This window comes from Ostrea edulis, chromosome 2, assembly GCF_947568905.1.
Source record: "Ostrea edulis chromosome 2, xbOstEdul1.1, whole genome shotgun sequence".
NCBI classification, from domain to species: Eukaryota; Metazoa; Mollusca; class Bivalvia; order Ostreida; family Ostreidae; genus Ostrea; species Ostrea edulis.
Window position 1 is genome coordinate 34,891,926 of NC_079165.1, and position 18,455 is coordinate 34,910,380.

An 18,455-nucleotide genomic window follows, 5' to 3' on the forward strand; every position below is an offset into this window, starting at 1 on the left:
ACCCCCGGGGGTCATGATTTTTACAAACTTGAATCTGCACTATGTCAGGAAGCTTTCATGTAAATGTAGACTTTTCTGGCCCAGTGGTTCCTGAGATGACTTTCCCTATATATTTGTATGTAAAACTTTGATCCCCTATTGTGGCCCCACCTTACCGCCGGGGCCATGATTTAAACAAACTTGAATCTGCATTATGTCAGGAAGCTTTCATATAAATTTAAACTTCTTTGGTTCAATGATTCTTGAGAGGAAGATTTTTAAAGATTTCCCCATATAAATGTATGTAAAACTTTGATCCACTGTTGTGGCCCCATCCTACGCTCGGAGCCTATCATTTTTTAAAACAACCTTGAATCTGCACTATGTCAGCAAGCTTTTATGTAAATTTGTACTTTCCTGGCGGAGTGGTTCTTGAGAAGAATTTTAAAGAAATTTCCCTATATATTAGCATGTAAAACTTTGATCGCCTATTGTGGCCCCAACCTACATGTACCCCCAGGCATCATGATTTTAACATACTTGAATCTGCACTATGTCAGGAAGCTTTCGCATAAATTTCAGTTTTTCGGGCTCAGTGGTTCTTGACAAGATTTTTAAATGACCCCACCCTATTTTTGCATTTTTGTGATTATCTTCCGGGACTTTGGCCCTTCATTTGAACAAACTTGAAAGCCCTTCACCCAAGGATGTTGAAATTGGCCCAGTGGTTCTGTAGAAGAAATCAAAAATGTGAAAAGTTTACAGACAACAGGTGATCAGAAAAGCTCACTTGAGCTTTCAGCTCAGGTGAGCTAAAAAGTGATTCAAATAGACGGGTATGACAAATCGCAGAATAATTAAGATTCAATACAATCTTACATGGACAAACCTGGATGGGAAGACAACAAAGTTAATGGAGTGTATACCTTTGTCAAATCATTGAAAAATATTCTGCCCTGGTACTGTCAGTACACCTGACTATGGTGGTGCGGTGCACTTGTCACACAGTTCAATTTTCAACAAGAGGTACTGTGAGCAATGCTCACTAAGAATACCCCCCCCGCTTACCCCAATCTCCCAAAGGGTGTTGGTAATAGGTATAAACTACCTCTTTTCTGAGTGTAAAAAACAAATGGCATGACAAACCGAACAATATTGCTACTTCGATGTCCAGTGCACGTGACCTTTGACCCCAAAATCGATAGGGAACATCTTCATCCCATGGGTAGTCCATATGTATGATATGGTGACTGTAGGTGAAAAGGATAACGCTTTAGAGCCCGGAAACCATATTGCTACTTCGATGTCCAGTGCGGTTGACCTTTGGACCCCAAAATCGATAGGGAACATCTTCATCCCATGGGTAGTCCATATGTATGATATGGTGACTGTAGGTGGAAAGGATAACGCTTTAGAGCCCGTAAACCATATTGCTACTTCGATGTCCAGTGCGGTTGACCTTTGACCTTTTGACCCCAAAATAGATAGGGAACATCTTCATCTCATGGGTAGTCCATATATATGATATGGTGACAGTAGGTGGAAAGAATAATGCTTTAGAGCCCAGAAACCATTGCATCTACAGACGGACGGACAGACAGACAGACAACCCGATTCCAGTATACCCCCCCCCCCCCCCCACAACTTGTTGCGGGGGGTATAATGAGGACGCCCCCTTATGATTTGAATGCTTTAACCAGAGACTTATATAACAATATATATGTCTCTTCTTTAATGACTGGACTTCCAAGTACTAAAACCATCTATTTATTGTGTAAGAATTTATTTCTGCCATACATATTTAAAACAAGCAATAACAAAATGAGAATGGAAAAAGACAGTTGAAAATAATATTTAAATAGATCACAGACAAGCCATCTTTGGCAGACAACAAAACTAGAACAGAACTGTCTCTTCTTTCAAAGTCATTCACATTACAATTTTCATCTTAAAATGTTTTTACAATGGCACATGAAAAAGAACAATCACCGATTTATTTCATAAAGCTCCATTCTTCATATCACTTAGGCATTATTCTGTAGATTATAAATATATGCTTGAAGATTGGAAAGTGAGAAGATATTGTAAATAAATATAATTTGCATTCATTTATTTCCATAAATAACACAGTGCCTTGGGTAAACATAACTGGAGTCAATTAGAAATTCTGGATAATTTGCGATGCCTTTCAGCATGAGATAACATACTGTTAATTCATTCAGATTTACTTCCAGTTATTTGTGGCAGATTTCATATGAAGGTATAAATAAAATGAATGTATTAATTGTGATGACATCTAATTTAAAAAAAGTACATGCATATGTTAAATTGCACTGCATGATTCGATTATTGACAGTCATGAAAACATATTGGAAATGCAAGAAAGACTACAAATTCACCCCAAATAATGTATACCTGATTCCATTGAGCATTTCATGCTATTGCAACATTTACCAAAAAAATGGCATAATGAACACCAATTAACTCTCACACTATAGAAAGTAAAATTAAAGGCCTGTCCCTCAGGATAAATATGACAGTGAACATAATTTTGTTGTATCGAGAGGGAGGGAGGGGTGTATGTGATTCTAAAGAACCCAATCTCATTACAGATGAACATTCTGTTTTTGGAATGGGCAAGTATAGGAATTGTTTTAGAAACAGACTAGTACATTTGCTATTAAAAACAACTCCCTCAATCACAATATTAGATATTTTCTGTCAAAGGAAAACTTCTGAAATTACATGATACTGAGCACCTAATATTAAAAATTACAATCATCTAGATCAAAAAATCGACACTCAAGGCGCATTGTAAATTAGATTCATAAACAGACCTAACCATTGCAACTTAAAAAAAAATTTGCTGGCAATAGCACTCAGCTCCACAATGTTACTAGTGACTCAGATTTTCAATGCCTTTGTGTTATTTTAAATAAAACACCACAAAATAATATGCAGGTTGTTTTCACAATAAAACAATATCTCGTGATCTACAAAAATTTCAAATCATACGGAATGCAATATCAAGGAATCTACATGATAAAAATAAAATGTGTAAGGCAAACATGAATAAATTATAAACAATAATCAAAAACTGGCATACAGAAATGCTATTTTCATGGAAATAAAATGCATTGAATTTTTTTATTGCATTTGGCCAACAGGGTCATATATCAACAACACAGCACATCAATATGGATTTCATAAACATAGTTATTTTGTATCAATATTAGCTATTTCAAAACTGAGCAACGTGAAAACTGTTGGCACTGTACATACTGTACAAACCTCTTTATCTCAGACTTGATGGGACTTCTCGATCACTTTGAAATATTCAAGGATTCGAGATATCGAGGGTAAAATACTTAAAGAATAAATTTTTGGGACTTCCTAATCACTTCAACATATATCCATGGTATATGAAATATCGGTGTTCAACTGTAGTTTCTTAAGGCTTGTTACTTTACATGCCGTGTTAAAACAATGAAACAATCCTGGAATAATTGAACCACTGATTACAAAAATATCTGAATTTTTGGAAAGTTCATGTACAGTGAAATACAGTTGTTATACTACAGGTGTCTTGACCCCCCCCCCCCCCCCCCCCCCCCCCCAAAGAAAGATTTTTTTACATGTATAATGTACATCCTTAGAATTTTTAAATGGGAATGAAATTCATAATTTTATAAAACCAATCACCGATACTTAGCCTGTTTTACTGTAGAGATAGATGACAAAAATTAAGTGGGACCCGGCCAGGGTCCTCCCACCCCCCGGTCAGCTTCTACACAAATGACTCAGACAGGCACTATGATATTACTAAGTCCTCTTGTACTTCGTTGTGCGAGGACAATAGAATCATAGGCTGTATATCATGATATAACAATAATACAAATTGTGGAATGAAAAATGAGCAAATACTGTTCTTATTTGTCAGTTATATACATCACACTTCACAAGTTTTTCAGTTTATGATTTCCTATATTTTGCAATAAAACAGTAGAATTAGATCTTTACTACCATGATACAAGATATTTTGACAGAAATCTCTACTCTTCCTCGTAAAATTCAGGAATTTAGCTCCACGTAAAAGGTTAAACAGGTAATACAGTGAATCTGGCATTATTGCAATAACACATATTGAGTCAATTTTGTGCATGGGTAACGTTTTTAAAACTTGCTGATATTCTGATACAACATTAAATTAAAAAAAAAGGAAATCGGAATCCTGTAAAATCTATTTTTACCGCCAAATTACTTTAAATCAAACACTGTTCACAAGAAATACATTAAATAAATTTAGATCATGCCAATTGTTTTTTTTTTTTTTAAATGGTGGCGTATGTACAGAAAGTTTAAACAATCTGAATCCTGGGAAACAGCAGAACTGACTATTAGTAACAAAATAAGCTGTCCATATGGTCTGCTTGACAAGAGCATTCAAATGAATGGAATACCAAATACAACAAACAACTTAGCACGCAAACTGAATAAACAAAAACAGTTTAAGCTTGCTTTTGAACAAAAATAAATAAAACATACAGGTAGATCATATTGCACGGGTACTGAGAAAATATCCAAACAAAATCCGAACAAAAAAACATACTGCAACACGCACATCTCTTGTGCGAACTGTATTGCCTTTTTTTTTGTTGTTGAAAAAATACAAAATGTACAAAGTAAACATATTTTTCAGAAAGAAGAATGGGTCTAAGACAGCCCAAAATCTCACAAACAATAGTAGTAAACATTGGTATAGTGTCACCTACTTGCTACTTAACATTAGTGCAAGACTCATAATTGTCAAATCTAAACATAAACCACTGGTATTAAACTGATGATAGTAACGATCGTTACTATCATCCTAAGATGGCGGAAGGAAATTCCGGAGAGACCACGTTTACTTATATCTATTTGTATTGTTTATTTGCGAATGATATGTAGGTAAGAAATATCATACACTAGCAACAATTACGATCAGGTGTTATTTTATCTTTTATACGGCTCATATGAACAGAAAATTCGTCGTTGAAAAAACAGCGAGGATGATAGTAACGAAAGTTTTACGTTACTATCATCATTCATTTTCGTTACTATCATCCTCGCTGTTTTTTCAACGATGAATTTTCTATTCATATGAGCCGTATAAAAGATAAAATAACACCTGATCCTAATTGTTGCTGGTGAATGATATTTCTTACCTACATATCATTCACAAAGAAACAATAAAAATAGATATAATAAGTAAACGTGATCTTTCCGGAATTTCCTTCCGCCATCTTGGGATGATAGTAACGATCGTTACTATCATCAGTTTAATACCAGTGATAAACTTTCATTCTGTAAGAACTGACAACATAATGGAACCTAAAAGTAACAATCCTTCTGCAAGAACAAGAAATGCTCGAAATGAACAACTCAATACAAATGTAAATTTTGCCATCTTCATCTTAACATAATGATATCTTGCATTAATATTGAGCATGCTCATTTATAAATATTCTTAAAATTTACCAAAATACTCAATTGGTGTGATTGCTGATCGACTTTTAACAAATTATCTTTCAAATTTATATAAAAAAAAAATATAATAAAAAACATGATAATAAAATATAATGATAAAAAAAATTGCTAGTTTTGATCAATTTCAAGCTCCTAGTGAAATAAGGGAGATAATACATTTAATTTTTTGTTAATCACTTTGAGTAGTCTTACACTGACTGTTACAAGTACTGGTAGAAATGTCCAAAACCAGCATCTTTCAGTTTTCTTTAAAAAAAAAAAACACAAAAAAAAACCCCAGGTCAGATTATAGCCTTTAAAGTCCCAACTTCTTTCCAGTTTTCACATTGCAGCATCTTGTAAGACAGGTTATTTTTCATTTACAACAATATAAAAAATCAATGCACAAACTAATGTAAAATGTTGACAAGGTATCTGAAATCATTGGTGATCTGTGAAAAACAATATCAGGTGGTACAATAGCTGTCTATTGGGATTGTCCTTAATGTGGGAGTGAGTATTTGAGATCACATTTGTTTATCGATCCAAATCACATGATAAATTCAGAGAGAGAGAGAGAGAGAGAGAGAGAGAAATTTTCAATGAGTATAATGTAAATTTGATTTTTCGAAATGGAATTAGACAAAACAGAAAATAAAAGTGAACAGGAAAAAGAAATTTCGTACTCCATACTGAGCCCTCATTTTACAAAACATAATGCATAATGTTATCATTCGAAGAGTCAAAGTTCATGAGTTCAAATGTATTTAATTAAGGGCTGGGATGATACAAGTTTTGTCTGGATCGATCTATATCTCAATACAGCTGCAACAAAATGGATGAGCATCACAATATTGTAAAATATCTCTTCATTTAACAGAATAATTTAATCTGACTATTACTCCTCATAATTAACTTATTTATTGTTTGCTGTTTCTTAGAGTGGACATGTTCCATATTACACAACCACATTAAATAAATTCTACTATCTTTTCTACAGAAATAGAGTTAGAATTCAAAACATAATAAATATACGGTTCATGATCAATATTACACTAAATGCACCAATGTGCCATCACGATTTCTTCAGATCTATTTTGTTGACATTTCAATATATCGTCCCAGCCCTAGTATCTGTGTATATCTATATCATATATGTAAGCCACTGTGTAAGAATTTAATTTAGCTGAGAAAATGGCCCCCACCTTTTATTTTGTGAGACCTTATTTTTGATATGATACAAATTATATTATTCATGAGATACAACTTTCGTGAATCATTATATATTGCTTAAGTCTTCTATATTATTCAAAATTGATTGATGAGAACTAAATTTTCGTGAATGACTAGTTCAATGTGAAATTCCGCGTAAATAACGTTCATGTGATACACTACTTATAGCAGGAAATATACCAATGTCTCGATCCATTACTTGTCGATTTCTGAGAAATGAATTTGTGTAAAAGAAAACTGTTAGACATCTACTGATAAAGGCTTTGTGTATCTATCACCGAAATTCCTTCCTACATGTAGTATCATACTCTACAACAAGTCCGTGTAATATGAGAAGTCTGTAGTGTCTGTCCATATTCCACAGCTAAATCTCTTAATTAGTGACTGCGAGTGCAATCACATTTATTCATTGTTCACTTGAAACCCTATCATTCTCTATAGTTCTTTCAGATTCTTCATCTGTTTCATAATCCCGACCCTGAAATGAAGAATACATACATTGAAAAAGAGGGTGATTTTTTTTTCAACAAGTTTGTGTTAAAAGTATGCACATCTATCAATTTGCATTGAATTGATTGGAACTTTTTACTAAAAATTCTCAAAATGATCGACATTTGCATCAACCCTGTAATTCAATAAAAGGACGAATATAGGATACCCAAAATTTTGGACGCATCAAATAAAGTAAAATTTTGCTATGTTTCAGTGGGATTTTCTATGATTTGATCAAACAACAAAGTAAATAGGTCTAACATTAATACAAAAAATCCACCAAACAACAGATGTATCTGAAGGATTTTAATGTCGGGTAATGTTTCTCCATTGAATGTTAAAGTAAAGATGGGTGAGTGATGCAAAAATAAAGGTGGTTGCATGGGGAAATTTTGTGGTAATTATGGGATTTTAACAATATTTAAACATTTACAAACAGTTTAACAAAATTCTATAACTATTTATTTTGAGTATCCTATGTCCTTATGATGTGCTCTATAGGCAAACTGTCCACATTAGTAGCATGTCTTTTTGCGAATTAATTGTCAATTAGGTGACAATTTTTCCCCACGGATTTTCACGATGAAAATTCAAAGACATTGATAATAGGTCTATATTTGACTCATCAATTTTCCCCTTGTGAGGTTTACATACATATAAATATTATTTAAAAAGTCTCTTTTATTTGAGTATGGTAAAATTGACAGAAAAAAAACTCGAAACGCTTTCTTGAAATATTTCGACCGTGTTACCGGTCTTCTTCAGCCATGTTTATTTATCGTACAATATCAATAAACACAACGGAAGAAGCCCCATAACACAGTCAAAATATTTCAAGAAAGGGTTTAGAGTTTATATATATATATATATATATATATATATATATATATATATATATCTAAAATGGCTGGGGATTCCTTAACAGAAATGAAAGAAGAATGTAAATTTCAGTTTTGAAAATACATGAGGGTATGAATCGCAATGCTTCATGCCAGCATACTTTTCTTGAAGCGCTTACACACCTCATAAAGTATATGCCAGCCTGAAGTGTTGCATTTCATACCCTAATTATTTTCAAATTGAAATTTATTTCTTAATGACACCATTTCGAGACTGACCCACTTCAAGATGTTGGTATGAAAAAATGCTTTGTGGGTACATACTTCAATCTAGAAATTAAATAGTACCGGTAACCTGAATACTTACAGTTTTCAATGTAAATATTCATGAAGCCCTTTAAATCAATAATCACGGGTATCCTAATATATGATCAATTCAATTCTAAATTTGTTGAGAGACAAATATAACATATTTATATTTTTATGGAAAAAAATCCAGTAAAGTTGTAGTGTGACTTAAGCATAGTGTATAGTCTAATTAACAATAACTCTATCATAAAAACAATCTAATAACAAGAGGCCCATGGGACACATCGCTCACCTGAGTCACCTTGGTCCATATCAGAAGACTTTCCATATATATTTGCATGTGTAAAACCGTAGTCCCTATTATGGCCCCAAACCTACCCCTGGAGGCCATGGTTTTTGCAAACTTGAATCTACACTATGTCAGAAAGCTTTCATGTATATGTGAACTTCTTTGGTCCAATGGTTCTTGAGAAGAAGATTTTTAAAGATTTTCCCTATATATTTGTATGTAAAACTTTGATCCCCTATTGTGGCCCCATCCTACTCCAGGGGGCCATGATTTTAACAAACCTGAATCTGTACTATATCAGAAAGCTTTCATATAAATCTCAGCTTTTCTGGCTCAGTGGTTCTTGGGAAGAAGATTTTTAAAGATTTTTCCTATATATTTGTATGTAAAACTTTGACCCCCTATTGTGGCCCCATCCAACCCCCGGGAGCCATGATTTTAACAATTTAGAATCTGCACTACCTAATAAAGCTTATCTATAAATTTCATCTTTTCTGGCCCAGTGGTTCTTGAGAAGAAGATTTTTTAATGACCCTACTCTATTTTTACCTTTTCTTGATTATCTCCCCTTGGAAGGTGGCCTGGCCCTTTATTTTAACAATTTAGAATTCCCTTTACCTAAGGATGTTTTGTGCCAACTTTGGTTGAAATTGGCCCAGTGGTTTTTGAGAAGAAGTCAAAAATGTTAAAAGTTTACAGACGGACGGACGCCGGAATACGGGTGATCAGAATAGCTCAGTTGAGCTTTTCGCTCAGGTGAGCTAAAAAAGTAAACAAACATAGAAAAATAGATTTTCAGAGAAGGACACCGCCAAAAAAAATTATTCTGTACACAATGAAAGATATAATTTTGATAATATCAAGCTTGCTATTTTTAACAACAAGTAGTTGTAAATAGGCTGTAAATTGCCTCTTGTTTTTCCAATATCACAGTGTAATGATACTGTTTGTCACCTATACCTATACATAATCAAACAACATAATTCAATGTGACTGCTTGAAAGCCTATCATGTGGTAGCCCCTACACATTCACAATGTGATAATACATGTAACACAAATAGCTTGAAATAGTTTGCCACTGCAAAACAGGTCCATCGAATTTGCAACTATAAATGAATGATAGGCGTATAAGTACAACTGAGTCAGTTGGTGGAGCAGCAGAGCAAATGTGGCCCTCACTGATCCCCTTTCATCTGTAATACATGTAGCCTGTGTTAGACCTAGTGTTTAAATTCACCTGTTACTTAAATCAAATTCTGTGCTTCAAAATAATCATGGAATATATTTATATCAAGTTCCCTGTCGAGCCGATCCACCACTACTGTCTAAAAATCTGTGTTAATTAACTTACATTATCCACATAGGTTTAGATAAAAATCTGTGTGAATTAACTTAAATTACCTACATAGATTTAAATTAAAGTCATATATGAGTGACTCTGTCAATGAATGACAGACATAATTTCGTTTCAAAGGAAATTGAGCAAATTTCACATGTATACTTGAATTGAAAACCTCAGTAATAAATGAATTCTTAAGCCTTTGAAAATAGCATGCAGTGAACCTTGTCAAAATCTGAATGTATACCTACATAAATTTCTAAATCAAAAATTGACAAGTGTTCGACATTCATGAAGATTTAAAAGCACTTCATTTTAAAGAGTTGGTACACGTGTATTTATTTTCATGTAAGGTTATACATTGCCCTGGATTAACACTAAATTTAAAAAATGTACTACACAAAGGAGACTTTGTTTAGATAATAAATTAGACACAGAATCAGGAGTGCCAGTTTCCTCTCCGTTCATGTGAATACTGGTACTGCGTCACCGACAATCCTACACCTCTCTGATTTAGCTTATCCGACAATGTTATGCATGTATGTGCAATTTCAAAGCTGTGGTATATATCCCTTACTAACGACAGAATTACCATGAGGGAATGGGAACACAAGATACCTTACAGGTTTTTTTTTAAGGTCTGTAGCGAACCAAATATAAGGTCTCATTCCAAATGCTGAAAAGCGAGTATTTCCCCCCAATTTTGGCTTTAAAATTCCAAAAACAATGAAAACAAATCAAAGCAGGATAGCCTTGTTGTTCATAAATCTTCTTCACAGGCTCACAGATAATAATTTTTTTGGCCTCTGCTTATTTAAATGAAGAAAACTTTGACCAAATTAAAGGTCAGGAGTTCACTTACACCTTAATGCACTGGTTTGTTTTTTCTCCTACTTTGTATGAAACATTTTTCCCAATAGCAAGCAATGTTGCTATTTTTTCTCAACCGATATAAAGACCTATTCCTGCCTGTTCAATCGTTTAACCTGTGCACATGTTAAAATCTTACCAAATTTTTATAAAACTTGCAAGGATGTTTATACCATGCACACAAATCTTAATTCATATTAATTTCCTTGAGTTGATAACACAAAAGGTCAAGGAGATTGGAAGGGAAATTGCCAAAAATTCCTTGCATACATAATTTTAAGTGCTATCATGGGATGCAACATTGCACACGTGATATTGCACAATAGTCTACTGAGTTTTAAAGATCAAATACCAAGGACACAAGTAGAGCAGAAGTTTTGAAAATCTTCGTGTAGACGTTTTCAATTCCATTCAATATTACACTAGCAGAGATGCTATCTTGCACACAAATCTGTGTTCATATAAATATTATATGTATGTAGTTATAGAATGAAGAAGCAGGAAATAGTAAATTTATGGTCTCCCTAGATAAAAAAAAACTATTTCCCTAAGGTGGCAAAACCGGCAAGGGAAATAGCTTTTTTGTCAGGGGGAATCATAGATTTGCTATTTCCCGTATTACCCCAGTCGGAACCCATGGGTTTTCTCTCAGTTACACTGCATTCAACCCATGTGTTCCGACGATGGTATTACCCATTCTATGACTGTTTCATTATATACCGAAATAATTTACTGAGATTATTTATCTGACATAATTTTGATAATTAATGAATATTACTAAGAGATTATTAATCCGACATTATTTTGATAATTAATAAATATTACTAAGGGATCTGTGTGCATCAGCTCCCCCTCTACAGCAATTTGATGATTTTTATTGTCCTATCACAGACGGCGGTTGCCCACCCCTGGTTTCAGTCGCTGATCTTACTCTCCTTAACACTGACCCCATCAAGGTATTGATTATCCTTTGAGGCATATAGTGCAGGAGTATCCCAGATGCACGCGTTCTTGAAAATTCTGCCGAAAGCATGTAGTGTCGAGTGGGGTCACGCTCGGCTGAATTGTAACTGAAGAACATTTTCACAGCGCACAGAGGTAGCTCAGTGTCAAATTTCATCTAAATTTTGTCCATGTGTCTAAAAGTTATACTATAAAAACCAAACTTGCATTTCTTTTTCCCGCTTATATATATAAAGTTCACTTTTGAAAATATGTGAGGGAATGAACTGCGGCGCAAACCAATATACTTCATGAAGCGAGCTAGCAGTTCATACCCTTGCATATTTTTCAGAAATGAAATTTATTTTTTATATTTACATTTTACTTTCATTATTCCCAGCCATTAAAATAGTCATACTACATTTATCAAGATTCATATGCACATTGTTCACATTCATGAGGAAATTGTTATCATGTCAATTGGTAAAGAAATCAAAGTCCAAACATTTTATATATATATATATATATACACACACACACACACACACACACACACACACACACACACACACATCTATATTTTTCATACTATAACTACATCAGATTCACCATAGAAAAAGCATTAGATGTCCTTTATGCCAAGTTAAAGGACTGAGATTAATATGCAACGTTTATTGAATATCCAAACCACTTTGGCAAATAGTCCTCATGAATATCATCAAGTGCACATAATGGTGAAATCTTTTCTGGTACTAATTCTGCATTAAACAAATAAATACATGTATATTGCAACAATATTATGGCAGACACGAAAATGACTAACCTGCTCAATTTTCTCATCCAGCATTTTGAAGAAGTCTAGCTGACTATTGGTTACCCTAGGAAAAAGTGATGAATGAATTATATTTTGAACAGTTTGAAATTTGTTAGAGCACTATAGAGCTTAACTCAGAAGTGTCTCAAGTCAGTGATCTGTGACATGGAATACCTACTATAAAGGCTGAACTTAGTGAAGTCTGACCCAGTAAGAGTGTGAACTTTCTGTTTACAAAGTGTACAATCTACTGATCTGACCCAGTGAGAGTATGAACTTTCATTTCACAAAGTGTAAACTACAGTTTTGAACAACTAGAGAGTATGAACTTTTAGTTCACAAAGTGTACACTACAGTTCTGAACAACTAGAGAGTATGCACTTTCAGTTCACAAAGTGTACACTTTACTGATAGGAATAGTGAAAGTTTACACATAACAACACTCTAGGCTGTCTTACTGTGCGTGGAAACTTATTACTTTAAATTCATCCACAGAGTATAGTACATACAATGTAGTCCATTCAGGAATATGTTTGTATGCTCATGTATTCATGTGATCATTGGTTTGTCCTTGTGCACAAGATTTCAGCTACATTTATTTATTTATTTTTAGATTTTTATGAGACTTTAAAATGGATGTTGTGTACTTTAGCTAGCTTGCATAAAGATCCCAGTTCCTGATGATTTTCAAGGTCAAATATATACAAGGTCAAAGTCATTTGGGGAGAAATTCAGAAATTCCTTGTGTACATGATTTTGGGTGTATAATACTGTATTTTCTTTATTTATCTTATACAAAGGACTGGGTTTTCATTGATTCTGAGGTTTAACCTTTGAAAAAAGGACTTCGAAGGGGAAATTCAAAGTTGAAGCAGATTTGTGTTCCTATTAATGTACATGTCAAGATCACCAAAGGAGGCATTCCAAAATGTCCATGTTGTAAGGAGATGCCCTGCTTTATAGAACCTTGTGATTAGATACTGCCATACATATCAATAACTTGCTAACCTGACTTTTGGTTGAGTTGTATTTGGCACACCATTATCAAGTTTGGATTTCTTCACATCCTGTTCAAATGAAGTATACAATTACCTTCAATATATGTTTAATAATTCACTACTGTACAATTACAATTGCAAATGACACATTTATGATGCATTTCGATCACATAAAACTAAATTTTAATGATTTCTCAGAAGAAATTATGTTCATTGTCAATGGCTGAAAAATTGTTATACATTGTCATACTTTGTGTCAAATACATGTATTTCTGGCTAAAAACATGTTTTCCATTAGATAAACCAGACTATATTAAATTAAATTAGATAAATCTGGTATGTACGTAACATTGTAGGTAGAGCACATGAAATTCACTTAGGCACCCATGAATTGATTAGCAGTCACCAGTCTGAAGTTTGAAATATCTTATTAACAACAAAATTATATATGTAGAGCATGCTTGTTGGGGTGGGGTGGTGGGGGTGCATGTGATAAAATATAATGAGATTGGATTAGATGTTCTATAAAGACAAATCTATGAAAATATCTGACTATCAATTGTGTTTATTTTCATTTCCCTAAAACAACAAAAACAATAGGTTTCAGCCCTTTAATTCAAAATTTCAGATGTTTGTAGGTTCTCTGAACATCAAATAACTTCCATTATAACATATCATTATTTGATAATTGCTGCTCCATTAATCTCTTGCATAATTATGATTCGTTAGCATTATAAATAATTTAATTTAATGTCTGCAACACTGTAATATGCAGGATGGTTTAAAGCTAAATGTACCATTACCCTGCATATTCTCTAGCACTATTGAATTTGTTGCTGATCGACTTCAAAGCTTATAACTGGCACTGTCACATGATAGCACAATAGAGAAGCTCATAATTCATAATTAAACTACACAAACATAACGACAGGAACTCTCCATAACAGAAGTTAAAGCAGCTGTACTGATACAATTAAGAGCAAGGTCTTGTATTAAGAGCAAGGTCTGTTATTCCTAGAAAAATAAATGCTGGTAATCCGTTGTTGATTATCACACCAGAAATGCGCAGTTTTCTGTACAATCTTTTATACGACTACAGCCCTATAGCTAGAAATGATTGTCCAGTGTCTCAGTCTGAGGAGAACTTACCAGGCCCTGTGTCTACAGCCCTATAGCTAGAAATGATTGTCCAGTGTCTCAGTCTGAGGAGAACTTACCAGGCCCTGTGTCTACAGCCCTATAGCTAGAAATGACTGTCCAGTGTCTCAGTCTGAGGAGAACTTACCAGGCCCTGTGTCTACAGCCCTATAGCTAGAAATGATTGTCCAGTGTCTCAGTCTGAGGAGAACTTACCAGGCCCTGTGTCTACAGCCCTATAGCTAGAAATGACTGTCCAGTGTCTCAGTCTGAGGAGAACTTACCAGGCCCTGTGTCTACAGCCCTATAGCTAGAAATGATTGTCCAGTGTCTCAGTCTGAGGAGAACTTACCAGGCCCTGTGTCTACAGCCCTATAGCTAGAAATGACTGTCCAGCGTCTCAGTCTGAGGAGAACTTACCAGGCCCTGTGTCACCTTCTGAACACCGTTTGAGGACACTGCTCCAGAATTTTTCTGTGGCAGCTTGAACATCCCCGAATCTTTCCGTTTGTTGGATGCTGACTTTGATAAGTCATTGTTCTCCTTGGTGTCACCTAAAACAAAATCACAACATGAGTATACAAAATTCAAACAGCACATGGGAATTCTTAATTCCTCTTCATATTTTACCAATGAATTGCCCCATCTCCCTCTCTCTCTCTCTCTCTCTCTCTCTCTCTCTCTCTCTCTCTCACTGAACCTTACAAGTACCTACCCACTTTGTTGCCAGAGTTACAGACACACTTGTCGCTTTTGCCAAGAGACTTTTTATGCTTGCTCTTTTTGTCTAAATCGCTGTCGTCACTGGACTCGTGGTGTAAGTGCGGTTTGCTTCTACCACATCCCATTTGCAGACACATGGGGATCATTCATTGGTGAGTCTTACAGAGTGCTTAAAACACAGTCATGTCTCCACAACTGATCAGGACAACTCACAAAACCTGACAAAAGACAAAAAATCTAAGCATGTAATTCTTGCCACTATTCGTATCAGGGTTATGAAATTGACTAGGCTTGTAATATTCATGTGTATATATATGTCAATCAATTTATTTAAGCTAAACTGTATATATCCCTTTTTTATATTTCAAAGCTGAGTATAAACAAGAGACCAATCAATGCATTTCACAGTCATGTTTCTAAAGACTTTTAACAATGTTTCTTTCCGTTTGTTGGATGCTGACTTTTGATAAGTCATATTGTTCTCCTTGGTGTCACCTAAACCAAAATCACAACATGAGTATACAAAATTCAAACAGCACATGGGAATTCTTAATTCCTGACATATGTTACCAATGAATTGCCCCATCTCCCTCAATCATCATGACAACAAGGCAAATTATGTCTGTAATTTTTGCTTGGGTCATAGACATCTTTGAACTATTAATGGTCTATAATTATCACATTGAAGTGTTAAACCTCACAATTACTATTTCTGTACTATTTCTATAATTCTTTTTCTTTTCAATTTACTATATAGCGAATCCTCATAGATGTCAGATACCTGAACACTTCAGCTTTTGGACAATATTTTTGGGGAACAGATTTTTCAAATGTTATTTTTATCTGGACTTCTGCGTTTCAGATATCATGGACAGTCTTTTTATCCCACAAAATATATTTTTCCATTACATTTTCAAGAGTTTGAATTATCTCAAAACATGATTCACTGGTCCAAGGACTATTACACTTTTTAAATTCACTAATCCATAACATTAAATCACTGGTTCGTACCATTAAATCACTGGTCTGTAACATTAAATCACTGGTCTGTAACATTAAATCACTGGTCCATAACATTCAATCACTGGTCCATAACATTAAATCACTGGTCTGTAACATTAAATCACTGGTCCATAACATTCAATCACTAGTCCATAACATTAAATCACTGGTCCATAACATTCAATCACTGGTCTGTAACATTAAATCACTGGTCCATAACATTAAATCACTGGTCCATAACATTCAATCACTAGTCCATAACATTAAATCACTAGTCTGTAACATTAAATCACTGGTCTATAACATTAAATCACTAGTCCATAACATTAAATCACTGGTCCGTAACATTAAATCACTAGTCCATAATATTAAATCACTGGTCCATAACATTCAATCACTAGTCCATAACATTCAATCACTAGTCCATAACATTAAATCACTGGTCTATAACATTAAATCACTTGTCCATAACATTCAATCACTGGTCTGTAACATTAAATCACTGGTCCATAACATTCAATCACTAGTCCACAACATTAAATCACTGGTCTATAACATTAAATCACTGGTCTGTAACATTAAATCACTAGTCCATAACATTAAATCACTGGTCCATACCATTAAGGAGGTACATGTACTCTACATCGTCATAATGGATGTCTTCCTTTTAAAATATGGATGAAAATATAAATATCAGAAATATTTGTCTATTCATTTAAAAAATCATTGCCTAGCTGAGTAACTCAGTAGGTTAATTAGCACATCGACTACTGAACTGTAGATCATGGGTTCGAATTCAGCAGGACTGTTTTGATATTTTTTTAGATTGCTTTCTCCTAAAACTGCATTTTTTGACTAAATAAATTAAATTTGAAAGCTTTCAATTTCAAAATATTGTTGTACATATCCTCCACTTTTCATCAATATCAAATGGTGTAGCATACCTCCTTAAATCATAATAGTTCATAACATTAAATCACTGGTCCATATCATTAAATCACTGTTGAATAAAAACAAAACTGAAACAATGTTTGCTGACCTGTTTACTCATCATTATATCATGTTAAGCTGCTTTAAATTTGTTTCCTTTTTAGATAAAACTATGTAATGTGACTAATATACTCGATAGTAAACTAGCGCTTAAACTATGCTTTTAAATTGTGAACCAATTAGGAAGAAATGAAAAGTACATGATGATGCTTTTGAAATGTTTTTCTTTATAATATTTATACTTTTCAAATAGTTGATGCTAGTCCGCCTCATATTTAACTTTATATAGTTCCCAGACCTGAGAACACACCTTTTCAAACTCCCGATTTTGGTGCAATAATGGCTTAACTGATCTCTAAACTCTGGTCAGCCCCCCCTCCCCCCTCTCCCTCGAGCTTGGTGTTAACTTTTGTAAAGACACTGGCCCCAGCTCTCAGCTGTTTTTAAAAGACAATCAACTATGTCCTCTTATAAAATGCTCGCTGTGAGGCGACAAAGACCGTTACAGTTATGTAAGCAGAAGATTCAAACTTCTCTGACATGTTTTGAATTGCATTACTGTACTGCCATTAGGGGGGAAAATTAAAAGCAAAATATATACAGTTTTAGTCGTTGCATCAATAATATTGGTTTACGAATTGCTATTTATAGACAGAACTCTAAAGATTATGGCGGTTATTCTCTCTAGATATATGCATAGTATTTACATATAAATCAGTATTTCATTAGCTTAAATCTGCAATTTGATGAGATCCAATCAACAACTTGAATCAAATTTACAAATGCACTGATCTTGCTTGGGATGACTAGCAAATGTGCAGTTAATGTCTGATTTAGCATGGATGAGCATTCCCTTCAAAAGGAGACTTTACTGACTGCTCACCCATGTAAATTCAAACCTGTACGACATATGATTGCTATTAATGGACTTGGTGGGGTTCATCAATTAGAAATTAGCCTGGACAATTATCACTATGTTGGAATCAGTATCTG

The 18,455-nt window shown here is 34.1% G+C and overlaps 1 protein-coding gene across 13 annotated transcripts in view; it reads right to left on the bottom strand.

The window, feature by feature from the left end:
- Positions 1–1,745: 1,745 nt before the first annotated feature.
- LOC125678856 (uncharacterized) overlaps positions 1,746–18,455 on the bottom strand; it is a 44,520-nt gene continuing 27,810 nt past the window's right edge. For 12 of the 13 annotated variants that reach the window (XM_048917582.2, XM_048917584.2, XM_048917589.2 and 9 more), the window contains 5 exons: positions 15,463–15,688; positions 15,168–15,301; positions 13,621–13,679; positions 12,622–12,676; positions 1,746–7,195 (listed from right to left, as the gene is read on the bottom strand). In XM_048917582.2, the coding sequence (XP_048773539.1) occupies positions 7,124–7,195; positions 12,622–12,676; positions 13,621–13,679; positions 15,168–15,301; positions 15,463–15,616 (474 nt within the window). In that variant the 5' untranslated portion in view covers positions 15,617–15,688 and the 3' untranslated portion in view covers positions 1,746–7,123. Of the gene's footprint in view, positions 7,196–12,621; positions 12,677–13,620; positions 13,680–15,167; positions 15,302–15,462; positions 15,689–16,481; positions 17,472–18,455 lie in introns of those variants that run through there. The other variant, XM_048917593.2, reaches the window with a different exon arrangement.